At 42.7% G+C, this 24,542-nt stretch overlaps 1 protein-coding gene across 3 annotated transcripts in view; it reads right to left on the minus strand.

The window, feature by feature from the left end:
• Positions 1-442: 442 nt before the first annotated feature.
• The window catches only part of FBXO16 (F-box protein 16), a 55,767-nt gene continuing 31,667 nt past the window's right edge, over positions 443-24,542 (minus strand). Inside the window, exons 6-8 of one of the 3 annotated variants that reach the window (XM_027087942.1) lie at positions 24,283-24,515; positions 18,657-18,759; positions 443-764 (exon numbers count right to left, since the gene is read on the minus strand). In XM_027087942.1, coding sequence (XP_026943743.1) covers positions 585-764; positions 18,657-18,759; positions 24,283-24,515 — 516 coding nt within the window. In that variant the 3' untranslated portion in view covers positions 443-584. Of the gene's footprint in view, positions 765-7,637; positions 8,484-8,510; positions 9,231-18,656; positions 18,760-24,282; positions 24,516-24,542 lie in introns of those variants that run through there. The other 2 variants (XM_027087943.1, XM_027087944.1) reach the window with 2 other exon arrangements.

Raw genomic sequence — 24,542 nt, forward strand, 5'->3', positions numbered from 1 at the left:
TCCTTATAAGGAGAGGAGATTAGGACACAGACACACACAGAGGGACGACCGTGTGAGGACACAGGGAGAAGATGGCCATCTGCAAGCCAAGGAGAGAGGCTTCAGAAGAAACCAACCCTGCCCACACCTTGATCTTGGACTTCCCAGCCTCCAGAACTGTAAGAAAATAAACGTCCATTGTTTATAAGCCAATCGTCAATGGTATTTTTGTTACAGCAGCCTGAGTGGACTCAGATAGCCGTAGTTTGTCACGGCAGCCCTAGAAAAAAACACTCCCATCATTAAACTGCTCAAGTAGCCTTGGGAGTGTGCTGGCCGTATCTTTCTGGGACCCTGCCTCACACACCCAGTCTCACCAATGGTGCTATCGTACGTCCCTTTATCAACCCCATGGTATCTATCATCACATTTCTATCTCAGTTTGTAAATACGTCAACATCTGTGCCATGAATACCTTTTACCGAAATACTGTAGGACTCACTTTCACAATAAGGTACCTAAACTGTTTCTAATAAAGGAGCCAAGTACCATCCAACTCTCCATGTAGAGCAGCCTGTCATTTCTAGAAAAATCCTTTCACATTTTTAAATCAACTTTGGCTGGAAGGCCTGGGGTAATGATTGGAGCCCAGAGTGTCTCTGGAGATGCCGCATGAGAGTTTTTGTTGCTGCTTCAGTGGCTGGGAGCCCCACTGGTCGATGTGGAAGCCAAGCGAGATGAGCTGGAATGTGTAGGGAGGTGCTGGGTTCTGCACTTAGGGATATCTAGGGAGGAAAAAGATATCACGAGAGTGAGAGTCGTTAAAACATCCAAAAAAGCTATATAGTTAAAATTATTTAAATGATAAAAACGATTTTATAAAATCACCGGGCTGGATGGGATGTTTTGAGTTTCCCAACTTCACCACCTTCCCCCCCCACCCGTCCCCACCATCTTCACCTTGAGTTACTAATAAGAAGTTCCTTAGTCTCCAAAGTGCTCTTACAACTATATTTCATTTGAATCTCAAGAAAATTCTGCGACGTAGGTAGGGAGGTATTAACATCTCCGTTTTACAAATAAAGGAAACCGAAGGACAGGTAGTTTAAGGGCCAGCTCAAGTTCATGGAGCTAAAAGGCACGAGAGCTGGGTCTGGAGACTTGGGATTCTTAGACCAGGTGGGTATCGGTAGAGTTCCCATCGTTTATCCTCCCGACTAACCTGGGCATGCACACAAAAGGCAAATGTCACAGGTTGACACTCCCACCAAAACTCATAGCGAGAAAGGATTTCTCCTCGACATCTGGCCGTGAGCGGAGAGAGGAAAGAATGGAGAGAACAAGAGAAAGAAATAATACGAGCTGAGCTTGCAGGGAACGGGAGGGATGTACGCTCACCTGCATCTTGGCCCCGGCTGTGTGCAGAGCGACATAGGAGGGCTGGCAGATACACAGATGCTGAACTTCCTCAAACACTGTCCCCCTCCCTGACTGCACGTTCAGCAGCCAAGTCCCAGCAGTCAGCTCATCCATTACATCCCTCTAATGCCCTGACGGCTACGTTTGCAACGCACAGGGTTTCTATTAATCCGGGGAAAATCCTACTTTAGACTGTCATTGAATCAGAAATTGCTTCCGCCGTGACTGCTGTCTCCAGCGAACCAGGTGCCTCCTCCTCCAAAGAGGTGTGCCACACGGGCTGGTCTCGCCCACACCCTCCGCCTGCCTCAGGTGCTCTCTTTACTCCTCCTCTAAATCTGTCCTTGGAGGCTCCCCTTCTCCTAGAAGCTTCAGTGTATTGACCCTCAGGGATTTCTGCCTCAGCTGCATTCCTGAAGCCATTATCATCCAGACCCCTAACTTAGCACTGAACGTATGCTCTTGGGCGTTAGTACCCGTTTCTGAATGTATTGGGTTGGCCAGAAAGCTCGCTCGGGTTCTTCTGGAACATAGATAACCTGAACAAACTTTTTGGCCAACCCAATAATTTTTTTATCTCCTGATGAGACTGTCAGTTCCCTGAGAACAAAGCTGGAATCCCACACCCTATTGAATCTACAGTCCTGCCTTTAGTAGATCCATCCATGTTCGCTGGTGACTTTTCTGGGAAAGAGTAGGCAAAGCTGGGGTTAAACATAGCCAGTTGTTCGAATCCAAGAGGAAAGGGGGAAGGAATGGGAGTAAATCATCTTCCCATGTTTGAAGTTTTCAGTGTTGTTTCAAGATCAGCGTAGTCAGTATTTTTGTGTTGTTCTAAGATCAGCATAAGGTAAGAGAACAAACAGAAGCCTTCCTTTGTATCATTTTAGGAACAATGAAAATAAAATAATACCTGTTGAATGGAGAAAAAGCCTAGCTCTCTGTGATACAAGAATGGGCTAGTAACACCTCATCTGTAACAGTTTCAAATTTAATCCTGTTACAGTGCAAAGCATAATTTATCACTGTACTTGAGGAACCCTTTCTCCTAAGTCCCCCAGGGAGACTCACAGGCCCAGGCAGGCTCCCCTCAAGCTTTCCTCTTCCACCCTGGCACGTCCCAGGGACTCCCCTGCCCCCCTCCTCTCCTCCTAGTAACCGTCACCACCTACTCAGATTGTGGGTTTCTCATCCCTCCTAGATGGGTTCCCGAAGATGGTCTCGTTATGTCCACCTGTTGGGCTGCACCCTGCAGGCCTATGGGCCCTGCACTTCCCCAGGTTCAAGACTGAAGAAAGAGCCCGAGGTCAACAACAGAGACATCAATGGTTTAATGGATGGGGGAGCTTACATGTCTGAAGCAAGGTCCCCCCATTTGCAGCAAGCGGCAGACAGGATATGGCGGCAGTCTCCGCTCCCAGGGCGGGGGCGGCGGCGGCGGGGGGGGGTGGGGGGGGGGGGGGGGGGGGGCGGGAGGTTACCAGTTATAGGGAAAATGACGTCAGGTGGGCTCATTGGTTACCAGGGAAACCAGCAGAGAGGCACGCCCCTCACCACCCCTTTGATAAGAACAATCACTAGCTGGGGCGGAGGCAAGTACATAGGAAGGTCAGTCACATGCGTCAGATACAGGTGACGCAGGCCCTGGTAGGGCAGAGGACTTACAGAGAGCAAGAGAACAGCCATCTTGAGTGGCCTGACTATACAGGCTTCCTTGCTGTCCCTGAAAACAAGTTTGCAGACCCTTTTCATTTTAAGACTTCAATGTCCATCATTACAAGAGAAAAGACAAGATCTAAGGGCAAAATATGGGGAAGTTATATAAAAGGGTACAAATCTGACAGTCTTGGGTCCTGGTCCAGCGCATCTGATGATCTGGTTAAAATAACTGGAAATTTCTTTTACACTAACATTGGGTATTATAAGCAGAAAGGGTAGGGGGTCCCCGGAGAAAAGGGAACCAGGCATGGCATTCTTGACACAAGAGAACCCATTTTGACCTAAGCCATTTTGTGATCTAAGCCTGGCCACAATGCTTGCCCTTGAACAGGTCTCAGTAATTAATGATCTTAAGGGAACAAACGAAAAAGCAGTCAAGAAACAATGGTTCTGTGATAAAAGAGTCCTAGATTCTCAAGAGATATATGTAGATGTAGAGAATGGACTTGAGGACACGGAGAGGGGGAAGGGTAAGCTGGGACGAAGTGAGACAGTGGCATGGACATATATACACTATCAAATGTAAAACAGATAGCTAGTGGGAAGCAGCTGCATAGCACAGGGAGATCAGCTCGGTGCTGTGTGACCACCCTAGAGGGGTAGGAGGGAGACGCAAGAGGGAGGAGATATGGGGATATATGTATATGTATAGCTGATTCACTTTGTTATAAAGCAGAAACTAACCATTGTAAAGCAATGATACTCCAATAAAGACGTTTTTAAAAAAAGAGATACATAACACTCTGATACATATCATTGAGTACATACATATCTCTGGGGGCGGAAAGCAAGGCCGCCACCCAGGTGAAGGATGGAATGATGACGTTGACCTCTTCTGACCCTCGTGACTTCAATCAGTTGAAGCCTGCACTCTGTCAACCTTTGCCCCAATTCTACACTGCATTTTCCACTGCTTAAGACCCTTCATGAATATGAGTGTATCCTTAGTTTCAAACTTCCCCAATTTTGCTATTCAGGGAGGCACAGCTTGGGAAAGATCCCCGGTGTTCTCCTTTCTTTTGGCTGCACTGTGAGATCTTAGTTCCTTGACCAGGGATTGAACCTGGGCCCTCGGCAGTGAAAGCATGGAGTCCTAACCACTGGACCACCAGGGAAGTCCCTCTCCTTCCTTGCTGCAGATAATAATTCCTTCCTTCTCCCATTCTTTGGTTTGGCCATGTTTCTTGGCTCGACACCCACCAAAAGGCAAATCCGGTTTTTTGGGTAACACCTCCACACCGGGAGGATGACACACCCCAACTTCACGGGGACAGAGGTTCCTGTGCTTGGGACCCTCCCAGACCTCGCCCTATGTGTCTCTTCATCTGGCAGTTCATCTGTGTCCTTTATCACATCCTTTAATAAACTGGCAAACGTGTTTCCCTGAGTTCTGTGAGCCGCTCTAGCGAATTAATCAAACCCACGGAGGGGGTCATTGGAACCTCTGATCTATAGCTGCTTGGTCAGAAGCACAGGTGACACTGGTGACTGCAGTGTGGGGGAGGAGAGCGGAGAGCAGTCTTGTGGGACTGAGCCCTTATCCTGTGGGCTCTGACGCCGTCTCCAGGTAGATGGTGCCGGAACTGAGTTAAATTGCAGGCCCCCCAGCTGGTGTTGCAGAGAACTGCTTGGTGTGGGGAAAACGCCCACACACTTGGTGACCAGAAGTGCCAGAAATGTGTGTTTTGTGTGAGAAGTAAAAGAAGCCCTTAGGAGATAGACGGGGCTGAGGTTTTTTCGTACAACTGGAGGGAAAGACTAGGGTTTTCCTTCACATTGGGGCTCATCAAACCTTTTACTTCCTATTCATCTTTGGCTGCTGCCTTGCTGTGAAACTCCGTCTCGGTCCTTCCCCCAGAAAAGTCCATTTCTTCAGTGCAGAGACTTAACAAGGACTATCTTAGCAGGATAGTTGAACCCCTGTTTCAAGCGGTTTCAAGAACTTTCACTTCTGAGCACTTGGAGACCAGGCAAGACGTATTTTACTACACTTCTATCCTACATGGGATTCTTCTCTTAAGAGCTTTTGCCTACAGCTCCACTGACTTTTTTTCCTTTTCTCTCTTTTTTAAAATAATTGTTTATTTTTGAACAGGTTACTTTTCTACATAGTTGAGTATTGGAAAGATACAAAAAGGGACAGTGAAAACAATCTCTCCCACTCACCTCTGAGTCCTCCAGTTCTCTTCCTCAAGGGCAACCAAGATGATCTTTTTTTCCTGTGTATCCTTCCAGAGATATTTTATACATTGCAAGCAAATATACATATAAAATGCAAATATATTCTCCCCCTCTCCTTTTTCATATAATTGGTAATATACCATCACTTTTTGTTCACTATATATATGAGAGTATGCGTATGTGTGTGTGTGTGTATGTGTGCCTGCATGTATGAAGAGTACTTAAAGAACTTCCTTGGGGACTCCCCTGGTGGCACAGTGGATAAGACTTCGCTCTCCCAACGCAGGGGGCCTGGGTTTGATCCCTGGTCAGGGAACTAGATCCCACATGCATGCCGCAGCTAAGAGTTTGTATGCCACGACTACAGAGCCTGTGTGCTGCAACTAAGGAGCTGGAGAGCTGCAACTAAGGAGCCCTGGAACCACAACCAAGGAGCCTGCCTGTCACAACTACGGAGCCCACGTGCTGCAACTAAGGAGCCCGCAAGCTGCAACTAAGGAACCCACCTGCCACAACTAAGACCCGACGCAACCAAATAAATAAATAAAATTTAAAAAAGAAAGAAGCATAAGGGAACTTAAAAAAAAAACTTCCTCAATCTTTCAAGGGTTGTATTATAGTCCATTTATAGATGAGCCAAATTTATAGCTATTTGAGCTGTTCACAATCTTTTGCTCTTAGAAACGATGCTGATATAATTTTTTTTTTTTTTTTGTCTGTGCCACACAGCATGCAGGATCTTAGTTCCCTGACCAGGGATTGAACCTGTGCCCCCTGCAGTGGAAGTGTGGAGTCTTAACCACTGGACCACCAGGGAAGTCCCTGATATAAATTATCTTTACATATATGCAGGTCTGTCTGCCGTCACCTGTTTTCTGATGGGCTAAGGGTGTCGACAGCCATGCAATCTACCAGTAATTCCAGTACTGGAGCATCTTCACATAGAGTATTCCTTTCCTCAACCTGCTCCTACAAAGACAGAATCGGGTAATTTAAATGTATATTTATTTATTTATTTATTATTTTTTTATTTTTTGGCGGTACGCGGGCCTCTCACTGTTGTGGCCTCTCCCGTTGCGGAGCACAGGCTCCGGACGCGCAGGCTCAGCGGCCATGGCTCACGGGCCCAGCCGCTCCGCGGCATGTGGGATCTCCCCGGACCGGGGCACGAACCCGTGTCCCCTGCATCGGCAGGCGGATTCTCAACCACTGCACCACCAGGGAAGCCCCTAAATGTATTTTTTTCATCAGTTGAAATTACTGTTCTTTTTCTAGAGATATTTACACAATAGTTGCTCTCCATGTTGCTGTCACGTTTTTAAATGGAAGGACATGGGAGAAGATGCATGGAAAGCCATGCTTCACACATCAGAACTCTCTGGGGTTCTTTTCTTAGCCCACTTCCTGGGCAATCAGTGCCTAAATCTTCAACTGCTGGATTTATATCTCTCGCCCTGCTCTCCCCGCCAAGCTCTTGACTCATACATTCAGCTCCCTTCTCAATGCGCCTACTTGTCGTCCCATAGGTACTTCACACCAAGCATGTCCAGTCTCAGTAGGAGATGGCATGAACCTTTACACAATCGCCCAATCCAGATACCCAGGAGTCATCCCTACGCGGCTGGAGCCTGCCCCTCAGCCTGTTAAGTCCCTCGAGGGCACGAGGGCACGACTGGGTCTTGTTAGGGTCACACATCCCTCGAGCTCCCTCCAGTGGCTGTAAGATACTTGGTGGATAAATGAATACACATATGAATGACTTCTCCTTCTCTTTCATTTCAGGGCAATGGCTGAAACCACCTTGCAGGGGAAATATGAAGCAGGGAGAGAAAATTCCTATCTTCCGGCTGGATGTCATTTTATTGGGCACAGAGAAGGGAGTGAGAAAGGCAACAGGCTACTGAGGCTGAGTGACCCCAGAAAGAGGGGGGCTCCTCAGGAGGCTAAGGCCCAAGAAGGGCTGTTACAGGGAAAATCTGCATACCAGTGTGTATACTATAGACCTGTGTCTGTCGCTCCCCAGTTGAATTTTTTTTTGTTCTCCATTTATGTTATTTGCAGACATTTGCAAATGATCACTGATACAAACAACACCATTCGATAAACCCATGGATCCCTTAAGAGAATAGATCAGGTAAAGGAGTACTGTAGGTGGGGCTTCCCTGGTGGTGCAGTGGTTGAGAGTCCGCCTGCCGATGCAGGGGACACGAGTTAGTGCCCCGGTCCGGGAAGATCCCACATGCCGCGGAGCGGCTGGGCCCGTGAGCCATGGCTGCCGAGCCTGCGCGTCCGGAGCCTGTGCTCCACAACGGGAGAGGCCATAACAGTGAGAGGCCCGCGTACGGCAAAAAAGGAGTACTGTAGATGGATATGGAAAACAGATAAATAGAATCACAACAGTGATAGCCCTGTAGGGTGCCAATCACTCTTCTAGAAACACCACCACCAACAACAATAATAATTGCAAATATCTGGCTGCTGGGCATTATATTACTTCATTTAATCTTCCCAAGCCTGTGATGTGGTAATAAAAAGCTAAAAAAGGACTTCTCTGGCGGTCCAGTGGTTAAGACTCTGCACTTCCATTGCAGGGGGCGCGAGTTCGATTCTTGGTCGGTGAATTAAGATCCCACATGCCTCGGGGCCAAAAAACCAAAACAGAAAGCAGAAGCAATATTGTAACAAATTCAATAAGGACTTAAAAAAAAAATCTACCCTCAGCACTTTATGATGACTCCCAGTTCAGGGGTGATGTGGTAATACTGTATGTAAATATGGATTATTGCGTTTGAAAGTCATAAAATCAGGAGTTTTTCATTTTAGTCATATAAACACAGCTTCGACTCACCCCTGTAAATGGCCTAAGCGTAGGCTGGGAGCTGAGTGACAAGTAACGGCCACTGGTGGGGATGAAGATGTCTGGGGAGGACCCTGCCCCAGAAGGGTTTCCTTCCAGGAGGAGAGTCTAAGCGGGGTGACTGTTCATCCTGGCTTCAGCTGAGTGAATGCTTCACCCCCAGGATGGAGCTGCTTCCGGGACTTTACCATCTGGGGATTCTGTGCAGAGGACCCCTGCTGTCCTCTGTCTGCCTACGAGCCCAGAAGGCTGCCCGGACGGTCTGATCACCCCTCCAGGTGACACCGACGAAGAGGGTGCTCTCTTTTCCTCCTAGCTTACTCTGCTTCTATGAGAAATAGAGGAAGGTGTGAGTGAGAAATAATCAACACAGCTTTAAAGAAGCCCCAGGCCTGTCTTTGTTCTTGGTTTGTCTTTAACTCGGGGTGAAACTGTCAGCTGTGGAGGAAGGCTAGGCAGAAAATTCTAGCCAGGGTTTTGAAACTTAAATCCATGATTTTGTGAGACTTCCCTGGTGGGCCAGTGGTTAAGACTCCATGCTTCCACTGCAGGGGGCGCGGGTTCGATCCCTGGTGGGGGAACTAAGATCCCACAGGCTGCACAGCGTGGCCAAAAAATTAAAAAAATAATAAATAAATCAATCCAAGATTATGTGATGGTGCCATTCAGCCTCCCAAGTAGGTGGCATAAAGTAGGGATGTGCTCCAACGCATTCCAATGGTTGTTTGTTAGTAGGGATCATGTATTCATATTTCAAAACATCCATGTCGTAGAATATTGGCTTCTACTGTAGTTTGTGGTAAAATACTGTATTACAAAATGTTTTACACGTGCACATACATATACACCACATATACACATATATATTTTAAACCCCAGTAATAACAGTGATTACAATACCCATCATAACTAATATGTATATAACTAAAAATATCACATAACTCATAAACACGGTTCTTCTTTTCTGGTAGATCCTCAAGAGAAGCTCATTTTTGTCAAATACTTTGTGCTTAACTCTTCAGTAAAAAGAAGCAGCCATTTGGCCCCAGGGCAAGAGAAGCAGGTAGAATCACTCCTGTTGGAAATGCCAGGGTAATTTATTATGGGTAGCATGATCAAACAAGAGGCTACAAGACAGAACAAGTAAACTATGCTCCTTCAGAGGCAAAGGAGAAATGCAAAGACTCTAAGCAGTGGCCCTTCCTGAGAGTTAATTTTGCCCCCAGGATTCTTAGCAATGAAGCCTTTTGGTCTTGAAGGTATCAGAAATTAACAAAAGCCCATATTGTAGTTAGTAGGCAGCGCAGCCGCACAAGACAGAATTCACAGCGCTGAGTTTAACACACGCTATTCCATCTGGGAGCGTGGAATCAAAAACCCAACACTGGGGACTTCCCGGGTGGTCCAGTGGTTAAGACTCTGCTCTCCCAATGCAAAGGGCCCAGGTTCGATCCCTGGTCAAGAAACTAGAGCCTGCATGCCGTAACTAAAGATCCCGCGTGCCACAACTAAGACCTGGCGCAGCTAAATAAAAAAGCAAAAAACAAAACAAAAAAAAACCCCACACTGATGAGGAGTAACGAGCAGGCAGAAGATGTTATGGAGGCCAGGCAGGAAAAGAAAATATATGGCTTACATTTCCTATAGCTCTGGCTGCAACTATTTTCTACACAGAGGAAACTGTGAGAAAGAAGACAAAGAAAAGTGGGGAAAGTAAAGGTAAAAGCGAGAAACAAAGCTTATTCCACAGGTTGGAGCCTCCTCCTGGCCACGTGGCTGACCGCTCAGCAGCGTCTCAGCAGCTGCTCACCGTCAGCACTCTCACTGGTCCCTCCTGTCTCCATGATGATTTGGTGTGATTCCGACAGCTTCTGCTAGTTACTGAAGCTTACTCTGAGCTGAGCACTGTTGTTACTAACTCCATTCTACAGACGAGGAAACAGAGCCTCTGAGATTGCTAACAATTGGGCCCAAATCACTGAGCTGCTAAGACTGTGAGATCAGGCATTGAACCTAGGCTGTTTCAGTCCCTAGGCTGTGCTCTTGTTCAGCAAAGTGAAAAATAAGACGGTATTTAATGGGGGAGAACACGAACATGTATTGAGTACTTAATATATACCTGGCGGCATTTAGTCCTCACCACAGTCCTGCAAGGGAGGTATCATTATTCCCATTTTATAGATGAAGAAACTGAGGCTCAGAGAGCTTAAGTAACTTATCCAAAGTTGCGCTGTTAAGTAAAAAAGCCCAGGTCTCTCAGACCGCAAAGCCCATACTCTTTCTCATTCTTCCTTCCAAATGGAATTCTCAGGAATTTCACTGAACTAAATAAATAAAAATCTCTCCTTTAGATATTTTTACCTCTGCACATCCAAACCAAACAGACGTTATAAAACGAATACCTGGGGGTTTCGTCAGAATTTGAAAGGAATCTATTAAAGATTGCCTGCAAGGAAGCCACTGCATAAACTGTGTTTTGTAAATTCTTCTGTTGTAATTAATTAAGTTTTCTAAAGTTCAAAGAGAAAGATGGAAGACAGAAACCAGTTTTTATTGGTTTACAATCAGAATTCATGAATATACTGGCTTCTTTTTTGGTATAAGGAGAGAGCAGAGAGTAAATGTGGTAGGAAACTATGGGGGTCCACAGATCCAGACTTTAGCCTGGAATGGACTTTAAAGATGTAATTCAAACTTATAAATGGGGAAATGAAAACTCAAATAGCTTGAGTGACTGCTAATTAACAGTAGAGCTGAGGCTAGAAACCTGGGTGTCCTGATTCTTAAACCATTATTCTTTCCATGACATGAACCAGGAATCACTTCAGAGAATATTCCCTTTTCCTCCTCTTTTGACCCAGACAGGGATGAAAAAGTGAGAAAGCTTACCAAAGCATTAAGGATCATACACCATGATCAAGTGGGGTTTATCCCAGGAATGCAAGGATTCTTCACTATATGCAAATCAATCAATGTGATATACCATATTAACAAAATGAAGGATGAAAACCATATGATAATCTCAGTAGATGCAGAAAAAGCTTTCCACAAAATTCAACACCCATTTATGATAAAAACTCTCCAGAAAGTAGGCATAGAGGGAACCTACCTCAACATGATAAAGGCCATCTATATCAAACCCACAGCCAACATTGTTCTCAATGGTGAAAAACTGAAACCATTTCCTCCAAGATCAGGAACAAGACAAGGTTGCCCACTCTCACCACTATTATTCAACATAGTTTTGGAAGTTTTAACCACAGCAATCAGAGAAGAAAAAGAAATAAAAGGAATCCAAATTGGAAAAGAAGAAGTAAAACTGTCACTGTTTGCAGATGACATGATACTATACATAGAGAATCCTAAAGATGCTACCAGAAAACTACTAGAGCTAATCAATGAATTTGGTAGAGTAGCAGGATACAAAATTAATGCACAGAAATCTGTTGCATTCCTATACACTAATGATGAAAAATCTGGAAGAGAAATTATGGAAACACTCCCATTTACCACTGCAACAAAAAGAATAAAATACCTAGGAATAAACCTACCTAAGGAGACAAAAGACCTGTATGCAAAAAACTATAAGATACCAATGAAAGAAATTAAAGACGACACAAACAGATGGAGAGATATATAATGTTCTTGGATTGGAAGAATCAACATTGTGAAAATGACTATACTACCCAAAGATATCGACAGATTCAATGCAATCCCTGTCAAATGACCAATGGCATTTTTCACAGAACTAGAAAAATTTCACAATTTGTATGGAAACACAAAAGACCCTGAAGAGCCAAAACAATCTTGAGAAAGAAAAATTGAGCTGGAGGAATCAGGCTCCATGACTTCAGACTATACTACAAAACTACAGTAATCAAGACAGTAAGGTACTGGCACAAAAATAGAAATATAGATCAATGGAACAGGATAGAAAGCCCAGAGATAAACCCACGCACATATGGTCACCTTATCTTTGATAAAGGAGGCAAGAATATACAGTGGAGAAAAGACAGCCTGTTCAATAAGTGGTGCTGGGAAAACTGGACAGCAACATGTAAAAGAATGAAACTAGAACACTCCCTAATACCGTATACAAAAATAAACTCAAAGTGGATTAAAGACCTAAATGTAAGGCCAGACACTATCAAACTCTTAGAGGAAAACATAGGCAGAATAGTCTATGACATAAATCACAGTAAGATCCTTTTTGACCCACCTCCCAGAGAAATGGAAATGAAAACAAAAGTAAACAAATGGGACCTAATGAAACTTAAAAGCTTTTGCACAGCAAAGGAAACCATAAACAAGACGAAAAGACAACCTTCAGAATGGGAGAAAATATTTGCAAACGAAGCAGCTGACAAAGGATTAATCTCCAAAATATACAAGCAGCTCATGCAGTTCAATATCAAAAAAACAAACAACCCAATCCAAAAATGGGCAGAAGACCTAAATACACATTTTTCCAAAGAAGATATACAGATTGCCAACACACACATGAAAGGATGCTCAACGTCACTAATCATTATGTGATTAGAGAAATACAAATCAAAACTACAATGATGTATCACTTCACACTGGTCAGAATGACCATCATCAAAAAATCTACAAACAATAAATGGTGGAGAGGGTGTGGAGAAAAGGGAACCGTCTTGCACTGTTGGTGGGAAAGTAAATTGATACAGCCACTATGGAGAAAAATATGGAGGTCCCTTAAAAAACTAAAAATAGAACTATCATATGACCCAGCAATCCCACTACTGGGCATATACCCTGAGAAAACCATAATTCAAAAAGCGTCATGTACCACAATGTTCATTGCAGCACTATTTACAATAGCCAGGACACGGAAGCAACCTAAGTGTCCATCGACAGATGAATGGATAAAGAAGATGTGGCACATATATGCAATGGACTATTACTCAGCCATAAAAAGAAATGAAACTGAACTATTTGTAGTGAGGTGGATGGACCTAGAGTCTGTCATACAGAGTGAAGTAAGTCAGAAAGAGAAAAACAAATACTGTATGCTAACACATATATATGGAATCTAGAAAAAAAAAGTGGTTCTGATGAACCTAGGGGCAGGATAGGAGTAAAGATGCAGACATAGAGTATGGACTTGAGGACACAGGGAGGGGGAAGGGTAAGCTGTGGCAAAGTGAGAGAGTGGCATGCACATATATACACTACCAAACGTAAAATAGATAGCTAGTGGGAAGCAGCCACATAGCACAGGGAGATCAGCTCGGTGCTTTGTGACCACCTAGAGGGGTGGGATAGGGAGGGTGGGAGGAAGACGCAAGAGGGAGGGGATATGGGGATATATGTATACATGTAGCTGATTCACTTTGTTATACAGCAGACACTAACACAACAATGTACAGCAATTATACTCCAATAAAGATGTTAAAAAGAAAAAGAGTAAATAGGCATAAGGGATCTTATTGGGGTTTTAAAATGAAATGTTTTAAAACTGATTTATGTTGATGGATACACAACTTGCTAATTTCACTAAAAGTTATTGAATTGCACACTTGAAATGGGTGAATTAAATGTTTTGTAAAGTATGCCTAAAAAAAACCCCAAAACTATCAAGACACTAAGAATCAGGTTATCCTGGAAAGAGGTCAAGAAGGTAACTGCAGAGGCTGGAGCTAGCAAAGCACAGGAAAAGATAAGGTCTTATCTAAAGCAATTAACAGTAAACCGGCAATTAGAGGCTTTTGTTACTTGTGTTTAGCTGAATGCTGTGAATAGCAAGCTTTCTGAAATTCTTGGCCAGATCAGAACCTAGAAAGTGAGGACTTCTAACCTCCGTTGAGTGTGAGACAAAAAGGTAGTTGTTTTTATACTTAACTTGGTAGAAAAAAGAAAAACAAAAACAGACGAGAAACAAGATATCAGCTGGGGTCCCTGGGGTCCCAATTCCAGGCCCTGGGAAGACCAAAGCTCACCCCCTTGGTTTTTGTGAATTGTCCTGAAGGGCTTTCTAGGTTTCTAGACTTCTTTTTTTTCTTTCTAATATTAGAAAGTGAAGTCATCCTTTATTCCTCTTTTCTTCACATGCCACATCCAATCTACCACAATGCAGAATATGATCACTCCTCACCAATACCACCGCTAACATGCTGGTCTGAGCTACCAGCATCTCTCCTAACTTCTTCCCCTGTTTCCATTCTTGCCCACCCCCCACCCCCCACCCCCTTTTCTTATGGCCGTGCCACACGGCATGCAGAATCCTAGTTCCCCGACCAGGGATATCGAACCCGTGCCCCTGGCAGTGGAAGTGTGGAGTCCTAACCACTAGACGACCAGGAAAGTCCCCGGTTTCTAGACTTTTGAGACCTTGCTTCCATGTGTAAATTGAGTAGAATTTACTAGAGAGATGGAAGGCGGGGTTTACATCCCAGTAATAGGGAATAAATTTGATGGGAATGGATGGGTTACTATCCAACACTAACCTGGCCCCTCTCCCCTTCCCTGTCTCAGCTTCTCTCCATCAGGCTGGCTTCTCTTTCCTGGTCTTATCTCTCTCCTCCCCTCTCTCTGCTCCCCCTCCACTCCCTTTGCAGGAGCAGAAGCAACGAAGTCTTCCTCTAATCTCCAGCCTCGGCAGGCTTTCCTCCTCTGGAGCCCAGGTGCCTGCAGCATCCAAGCCCTCGAGGTGTCATCCCTCCCTACAAGCCCCTCAGCGGCTTTCCCCCAGGGAGACAGCTCCCTCCTTCCCCTTCCCAAAGAGGAATCATGGGGTCAGCTGTTAAGATTTAACAAAAAAATTTTTTTCACGTCTTTACACAAGATCGGAAAATCTCTGAAGTTTAAGATGATACCCGGCTGTCCTGTGGTGTTTATATTTTTTCATTGCTTTGTTCTGTATGGAATTTTGTTATAATAACTAATGGTAATGGGCATTTCCTGATATTTATATAATTTTAATAAACCACCTTCAAAATTACAAAGCATTAGTGATCGGATCTAGGCTTTATTCCCATCTTCTATCAGTGATTCACTCTAAAAGGTGGTTCAATGAAGCAGCTATGATGAGGCAGTGCTAGAATTAAAAGGGAAATCAGGGTCTTCCCTGGTGGCGCAGTGGTTAAGAATCTGCCTGCCAATGCAGGGGACACGGGTTCGAGCCCTGGTCTGGGAGGATCCCACATGCCGCGGAGCAACTAAGCCTGTGAGCCACAACTACTGAGCCTGCGCATCTGGAGCCTGTGCTCCACAACGGGAGAGGCCGTGACAGTGAGAGGCCCACGTACCGTGATGAAGAGTGGCCTCTGCTCTCCGCAACTGGAGAAAGCCCTCGCACAGAAACGAAGACCCAACACAGCCAAAAATAAATAAATAAACTTTTTTTTTTTTTTTAAAAAAAAGGGAAATCAGGTACCCTTGTGAGGGGCAGGCTTTGAGAACGCAAACCTGATGATAATAGAAAACATCACCAACTCACAGCAATATACGTGGATTTGAAACTGTTTCCTGGAGAATGTTTCCGATATGGGGCAGAACTCTCACATTTGAAGGCTCTAAGTAATGACAGGCAAAAAGTGAAAATGTCTCAGTGGCCTGACAGCCACGCCCTGGAGAGATGGCCTAAGGAATATTCTTTGTACTTTACATCCGCGCTTTTCTTTTTTCCTTCCAACTCTTTCATTTTTTTAAAAAAAATACATTTATTTATTTATTTTTGGCTGCGTTGGGTCTTCGTTGCTGCACACGGGCTTTCTCCAGTTGTGGCTAGTGGGGGGCTTCTCTTGTTGCGGAGTACGGGCTCTAGGCGCACGGGCTTCAGTAGTTGTGGCTCGTGGGCTCTAGAGCGCAGGCTCAGTAGTTGTGGGGCAAGGGCTTAGTTGCTCCACGGCGTGTGGGATCTTCCTGGACCAGGGCTGGAACCCGTGTCCCCTGCATTGGCAGGTGGATTTTTAACCACTGCGCCACCAGGGAAGTCCCCAACCCTTCCATTTCACAAAGCTTTAACTTCTCCAAGTATCACATACCCCTTTGCCACTTAGAGGGGCAAGGAATACTCCAGTGTTCAGGCCTCAGGTCCTTCCTGGGCTTTGGTGATCTGTCCTTCTCATCCTGGCTTTATAACGTGTTCCCCTAAGTTTGCCTAGTCACCTGTTTCTCGAGTTCCTCCTGAATCTTCCTATATAAACCTGTCTAAATGATGCAAGGATTTTCTATCTAATGAATACGGGATTTTCTCCACTGCAATGACACCCAGGCTGTGTCTACCACACTCTCTCTACAGCTGCACTTGTTGGAGTTTTATTTACTCCCTACTTTTCTTATGTCCCCTAATTGAATTTCCTCAATACCGATTTCCTCTCCTCTCAGGCCCCACTGCCACTACTTCTTCATTTTCACAATCACCTTGCCTCATCTAGGAGGTTGCTCTTTTCCTCTGAGGGATGTGGTGGGCAGTGGGGCAAACTGGCACCTCGGGGGGAGGGGGCCTTAGCCACCTGCAGCCTGTGGTCCAAACAGCAGGCTTATCGCGGACACCATTACAGAGTCAAAAATCCTAGCTCACTTTTGGAGGGTTTAATTATGCCTTGTGCTCCTCAGAACTAAGCAGAAACAGGGATTCTCTCTTTTTTTTTTTAACCCTTTTTTTCTTTTTCTTTTTTGGCCTCGCCATGAGGCATGTGGGATCTTAGTTCCCCGGCCACAGATCGAACCCGCGCCCCCTGCAGAGGAAGTGCGGAGCCTTAACTACTGGACCAGCAGGGAAGTCCCCAGAAATAGTGATTCTAATTAGCATATTTACAGAAACAATACAAGTAGATCGATACAATTGTACACTTCACTTATTAATAGCTTAATGGTTCTCCATCATTGTTTAATTTGCCCTGGCTTCCCTTTCAGCTTTAATTAGCACAATTTTTGAAGTTGTTAATTTAGTGACTATTTTCACTTAAGCAAGGCCTGCTAGTGTGTGCCAGATGGTAAACATCAAAAACCCAGAGGGAAGGTTTCTGTTTAGCCTTTGATTTTTGTTTTGTTTTTATTAAGCCAGAGAAAGCTTCGATTGTGCTGATAATTTGTAAGCATACATCACCAACTTTTATCTTCCTTCAAATTCCCTGTTCTCCCCCAGATATGTCTTCTACTGCTGGCCTAGGAGGGGCCAGGGAACTAGGCAGAAGCATGCCTGAATGGCTTGGGTGATAAGCCTCATAAAGTTATTTTTCTCAATTAATGGTTTTCACTGACAATTTTACTGCTCTATTTTAAGCTTCCCCATTCCCTTGGGCATCTGTACATATGTCTGTGATAAGCCTCACCCAGTCCAACAACACTGGCTCCTCAGAATACAGACTACCCTATCTTAAAAAGCTCATCTCTCTTTTTGGAACATAACACTTGAAAATACATTTAAACAGAAAGTAATTGAGCTTTAAAGGAGAACTATAAAAGTGATTTATTCACGAGTACACACTTATTCCTCTCCCAAATGACACCCATTTTATATTAATTTTCCTTGAGTGTGTATCCGCAGCCTTTTTCTAAATGTTTACTACTAATAGAAACTGTTTATTCCACCCTTATTCCCTTCAACTCTGCTCTAAAGATTCTCATATGTGCTGAAAGGGATCTATTGGGGGTACAGAACCACAATTTGGGAAAGTCTGCTATGAAATAATAATGCTCCCTAGTCATAATCACTGACTTTTATTAGGTAGTCAATTAGCTATTTTTTAATTAGGGAAAGAAAAGAAAATTCTTAATTCATTTTTTCTGAAGTTATTTGAAATGCACTTTTATAATCATGTTCCATTGGTGGCAGGAAAGCTATGGAAATCATGCCTTTTTCTTAGATTAGTGGAACCTTCACTCTACAGATAAGTAATTTCTATAGAGAAATTTCTATAGGCTCTCCTCCCCCCACCCCAAAGGACTCACAGAAGAAGAAAGAACCAATGATAATAATGCTCCCTTTATACTGTACAGTTTTCAAAGCAGATTCATACACATCAGTTCATCCAAGCTTTTCTCTCTCTTTTTTTTTTAAACAGGTGGGAAAACAGAGGCTCAGAGAGAGAAAATAAAGGGCATCTTCAAGGTCACACAGCTAGTCAGTCAGTGTCAGAGACTAGGATTTAAACCACCACTTGATGATTCTGATTAAAAAAAAAAAAAAATTGGGGGACTTCCCTGGTGGTCCAGTGGTTAAGAATCCGCCTTCCAATGCCTGGGACGCGGGTTCGATCCCTGGTTGGGGAGCTAAGATCCCACATGCCCCAGGGCAACTAAGCCTGCGCGCAGCAACTTCTGAGCCCACACGCTGCAACGAAAGATCCTGCAGGCCGCAACAAAGACCCTGTATGCTGCAACCTACACCTGACACAGCCAAATAAATAAATAAATAAAATTTTTTTTAAATTAAAACAAACAAAAACACCAAATTCAATCCTGCAAATAGGATTAGAGATCCAGCAATTATCATTAACATTATGTTGGGGAATCTTTTGTAAGAAATACTTACCAGTGACTGTGCTTTTCCTAGTTTAGATCTGTCCTGTGATTTATTTTTCTTATCACGTGACTGTCGGTTGAAATCTGGGGTCATTTCGTGTCTTTTCCTTCTTCTGTAAATTGGAAAGCATTGGAATAATTATAAATATCATTTTAAAGCTTTGGTGGTTGGCATAGCTGTTTGTACATTTGATTTTGTTGTACCTGTGGTTTAAAAGACTGTCTTCACTCAGCTGGAAACAAGCCAAATATCTATCAATAGAGAATGGGTACAATAAACCCTGACACATCCACACAATGGAGGACTGTGAATTGTAAAAAGGAAGGCAGAATATTTCTTTATATAACTGTGGAGTGATCTCCAGGATATATTGTTACATGAAAAAAGAAAGGGGGATAAAGTGGTATGTATTGTGTGACACCATTTCTTTCAGAAAGGGGTGTGTGTGTGTGTGTGTGTGTGTATTTGTTTATATATTTTTAAATGGAAGGACTGCACCACGACATTTTGAAAACTAGTTACCTATCAGCAGGATTCCTTTGTGGTCCAGTCAGGAACAGGGAACAGTATGGAGGGGTCGGAACAGAAGCTAGACTTCTCCAAATACACTTTGTTTTGTGTATCTGACTTTGGAACCATATCAAAATTATAAAATAAAATGAAGGAAGAAAATTCCCAAAAATCTAAAAACAAAATGAAACAAATGATCTTATCTCTCCAGTTGGTGGCATTACCCCACATAAAGGAATCACTTCGTGGGACTTTAACATAGTAATTTGTCTGAATAGTCTTAGTAGACTATATCCTAAGGACAAAAACACAGGCAAAAAAATTTTAAACTGTTTTCAGCAATCCTGTTGTTTGCATTAACACTAATATTTGTTTTCTAAAACTATCGTATGTAATAGGACAAAGTAGGGATCCACAAACTACAGCCCAGAGGCCAATGCAGACTCATGCCTGTTTTTGTAAATAAAGTTTTACTGAAACACAGTCACTCTTACTTCTTACATATGGTCAATGGCGATTTTCAGGCTGCAGTGTTGGAGTTGAGCAGTTATGACAGAGATATGTCCTGCAAAGCCTAATGTATTTGCTGTTCAGCCCTTTCCAGAAAAAGTTTGCCTAAAATAATGGACTAAGGCAATGATCATCAATGGCCACTAACATCACAAAAAGAGAGACAAACAGAAACCATGTGCTTCATGATGGAAGTACCTAAGCATTACATACTCAGGCCTCCAGATCTGAAGACTGGTACTTGTACAGGAGACAGAGGAACATGCTGGGAGTACAGTCCCCAAAAACCAGAAGATGAGAAGGTCTGTAGGATAAATGACCTGATTTCTATAACAAACAAATTGCAAGGGAAAAAAAAGGAGGGCAGAGAAGAAACCTATGGATCAAAAAAACCCAAAAAACTTAAGTGACACATGGACCAAATGTAATATGTAGACCTTATTTGGAACCTGCTTAAACAAATCAACTGTTGAAAAATATCAAACCCTTATGAGACATTCAAGGAAACCTGAAAACCGACTTGATTCTTGATTGATTATATTAAGGAATCATTCATTGACTTAGAAGTGATATGGTATCATCTTATGATTTTTAGACAGTCTCTCTTTTAAGGAGAGGCCTTGAAATATGTATGAATGAAATAATATGACATTTGGATTTGTCTCCAAAGTAACCAGGGGGAACAGCAGAGTGGGTGAGGAATGAATGAAACCAGACAGGTCATGTGTTGGAAACTGTTAATGCTGGATGGTGGTTATAAGAGGTTCTATTCTCTTTACTTTTCCATATATTTGAATTTTCATTATAAAAAGTTTTATTGGGACTTCCCTGGCGGTCCAGTGGTTAAGACTCCATACCTCCATTGCAGGGGGCCCGGGTTCAATCCCTGGTCGGAGAACTAAGAGCCCTCAAGCTGCGCGGCCAAAAAACAAAACAAAACCAAAAAAGACCAGCTTTGCCCAAATATTTCCTGATACTTAATTTTCAAAAATTTCCACCAGCTTTTTTTTTTTTTTTTTCGGTACGCGGGCCTCTCACTGTTGTGGCCTCTCCCGTTGCGGAGCACAGGCTCCGGACGCGCAGGCTCAGCGGCCATGGTTCACGGGTCCAGCCGCTCCGCGGCATGTGGGATCTTCCCGGACCAGGGCACGAACCTGTGTCCCCTGCATCGGCAGGCGGACTCTCAACCATTGCGCCACCAGGGAAGCCCTCCACCAGCTTTTAATTAAGAAATTTCAAACATACAGAATAGTTGAAAGAACAGTAAAGTGATTACCCATATACTCTCCAACTAGATTCAACTGATAACATTTTGCTATTTTTGCTTCATCTCTGTGTATGTGTATATATATTATCCCCTCCCCTGGGCCATAAAAATGTAAATTGCAGACACTTCATCCCCAAATACTTCACTCATCTCCTAAGGTAAAGGCATTTGCCTACCTAACCACACTAGTGCCATCATACCTTAGAAAATGAGCAGTAATTCTTTAATGTCATTTTAATATATGGTCCATATTAACTTTCTGCAGTTAACCTGAGTGCCCATTATAGTCTTTCTTTTTTGAACCAGATCCGGCCTAGATTCCAACTGCATTGGTTTGTTATGTCTCTTATGTCTAGAACATTTTCCCCCGCCTCTTTTTTCCCCCTACAGCACTGACTCTTGGAAGAGTTCAAGCATCTGGTCTATTTTGGTGAATGTAGCACATGCACTTGAAAAAAAATGTTTGTGGAACTGTATGTTTATCTTTTAAAATCTTTCAGTTTTTGCTTTCTGTACTTTTAGGCTTTGTAATTACGTACATATGCATTGCAACAGTTATGTCTTTCTGTTTAGTTTATAGATCCCTGTATCATCATATGAAATGTCCCTCTTTTTGTTTGGGAATACTCTGTCTTTATGTCTATTTTAACTGATATTAACGGTCATTCTAGCCTTCTTATGCTTCCTCTTTGTATGGTACATCTTTTTCTACCACTTTATTTTTAAGTCTAACTGTGCCTTAGTATTTAAGATGTAGCTCTTGTAAAAAAGCATATAGTTGGTTTTTGCCTTTTTTACCCATTCTGATAATCTCTGCCTTTTAATTGGAGTGTTAAGTACATTTAATATAATTATTGCCTTTCACAAATAGTATTTGAGTCTCACAGAAAACTCAGGAGACTATTGGTTTTTCTCAGGTTAATGTACCATTCATAAGCCTAGGTAACTAAATTTGCCTCTCTCTAATTTACCAACCTAGTCCAGACTAAGGGCCACAAACAAACTTAGACACTATCCTCAGGGATACACCGACCAATACACAGTTAATACGTTCACAGTGGTTCCAAATTCAAGAGTTCAAAAGGATATACAGTGAAACTTTCCTGTCCATCCTTGTCTCCAACTTACCGTTCTCCTTGAAGGCAAATGGTAGTATCAGTTTCTTGTGTTTGTTCCCGAGATATTGTATGTATATAAAAATATGAATGTGTATATATGTATCTTTCTCCTCCACCCATTTAAATGTAAACAGTAGTATTTCTTTCAAACTCTGTTTTATACCTTGTCTCCCCGCCACCCCCCTCGAACTTTCTAAATTATCAGCAAACTATTTAGACTTTTTCTGATACAACTAGATGAATGTGAAGTTCATGCATCAAAAGGCTACACTTCCTTTGAAATCCACCATTTAATGAGTATTGCAATGATAGTCAGTGGTAACAAAGACGAGTAAGGCATAGTCTGTGCTCTCAAAGAGCTCAGTTGTTGCTTAATTAGGGATACCACTCTCATCTCACCTCCAAAGGACCCCAAAGTAATTTGAATGTTCCTAAGTCATCAAGCCTTCTGGGATTACCCTTTCCTTTTTTAGCCAAATAATATCCTTTTAGAAGCCATCCTACTAAAAAAAAAAATGCTTACTTACTATGTGTCAGGCACTATTATAAGCATGCTACATATATTAATCCTCACAGTGATCCTATGACTTGGGTATTACTACTATTGCCATTTTACCGAGGTGGAAACAAGCACAGAGAGGTTAAGGGACTCCCCAGGGTCACACAGCTAGAAGTGTGGGAGTCTGGATTTGAACCCATGCACTATGGCCCCTGAGCCTGTACATTGTCACTATCTTATGCTGCCTTGATGTTAATCTGTTGAAATAGAACCTAAAACTATGAAAAATGTATTAAAACATTTTCAAATTTTGTTTCCTTAATTTCTTGTTTATCCTGTGTACGTGCGTGTGTGTGTGTTAACAAATGAACAGATACATATATACATACAGATGTATATTTTCTTACTCTCTTTTCTTTCTACATTATGTGTAGGATACTAGAGACACTCTTTTGCAATTTGCTTTTCTCACTTAACTATGTACCCTGGAAATCACTCCTTACCCGTTCATAGAGATGTTCCTCATTCATTTTTACAGTTGCCTAATACTCCATTGTGTGAATGGACCATACATAGTTTATTCAACAAACACTCTCCTATTTATGGGCACTTAAGTTATTTCCAATATTTCAAAGTCATAAACAATACTGCAATAAATATCCTTGTGCTGACGTACTTTTGGTGTTTTCAAGGTTGATTCCTAGAAGTGGGATTGCTGGGTCAAAATAAATACAGATATTTTTTGCTGGATGCTGTACAATTTTTCTCCACAAGGTTTGCGCCGATGTATATTCCCACCAGCAGTGTATGAGGGTGCCTGCTGGCCCACAGCCTCACCAACAGAATATATTGACAAACTTTAAAGTTTTTGCCGATCAGAGAGTTGAAAAATGGCATATTTTGCAACGTTGTGCAAAAAGCAACACTGGGAGGATAAACCAGAAACGCACGAGATTTGTAAGTGGGAATGGAGTGGAAAAGATGAGTGTGCGGTAGAGTGGAGGAGATGGAGGGGGTGATTCTCTGAGTCCACCTTCTGTACGCTTTTTGTATAGTTTTACATAGTTTTAACTCTAGAATCACGTAACATACTCACATGGGGAAAGGGATATTTAAAGAAAAGAACCCACATGACGTTTGAACACAGTAGTATGAGTATATACCCAGGCTAAAGGCAAAAAGAACCAGAAACAAATATTGAATTCTAGTTAGATTTGTTTCGATAATGATATGAGTTAGCAATTCTGAAATTACTTTCAGAATTTGTTAAGTAAATATATACTCTGTGTATGTACTATATATAATACATTTTATATAAAATTATATATGTACATATAATATATAATCAAAATTATATATGTATATATATGGAGATATGTATATGGAGATGTACATATTTGTATATCCCTCTGTCACGGAAGGGAGATACAACTGTGGAAAAGGAAAAAGAAAAGAATAGAATGAACCTTATGGTACTGGATTGGAATTTGAGGTATTAAAATATTAAAAGAAGCTGTAAGGAAAGCATTACAGCTACAAAATGCAAACAAATCCTAAAGAACCGGACAAATTTACCAATAATGGTTCATTTACTTTTCAATTACTTTTTGCTTCTACGTAGTGAAAAGCATTTGTATTTCACAGTAAGTTCTGTTTTCATCTTTTCATAGACTGAAGTGTCAGTAGATTGTTTCTAAAAGCAAAAGAAGTGGAGAAGGGCATGACTCTCACCCTTGCCAGCTTTGCTCAATGGGGTCACAGTTGTCCAGGTAATTGAAGCGAATGATATCAGTTGGATGTTTGTCAGAGGATCGCCAGGGTGGGAGTTCTTTCTCCCCTGGGTGGTTCTTCTTTCTCAAAGAGGAAGAGGACCGGAAAGCTGATGAAGGGGATGGCTTTTCCTCTGGAGAACTGCTTGTAACTGGTTGAACATCAGCTATCACAAACCCATCTTTTGGAGGTGTCTAGAAGAAGAAAATTAATTATTTCTG

Source organism: Aethalodelphis obliquidens, unplaced genomic scaffold, assembly GCF_003676395.1.
Source record: "Aethalodelphis obliquidens isolate GAN/ISIS:26980383/991018 unplaced genomic scaffold, ASM367639v1 scaffold61, whole genome shotgun sequence".
NCBI classification, from domain to species: domain Eukaryota; kingdom Metazoa; phylum Chordata; class Mammalia; order Artiodactyla; family Delphinidae; genus Aethalodelphis; species Aethalodelphis obliquidens.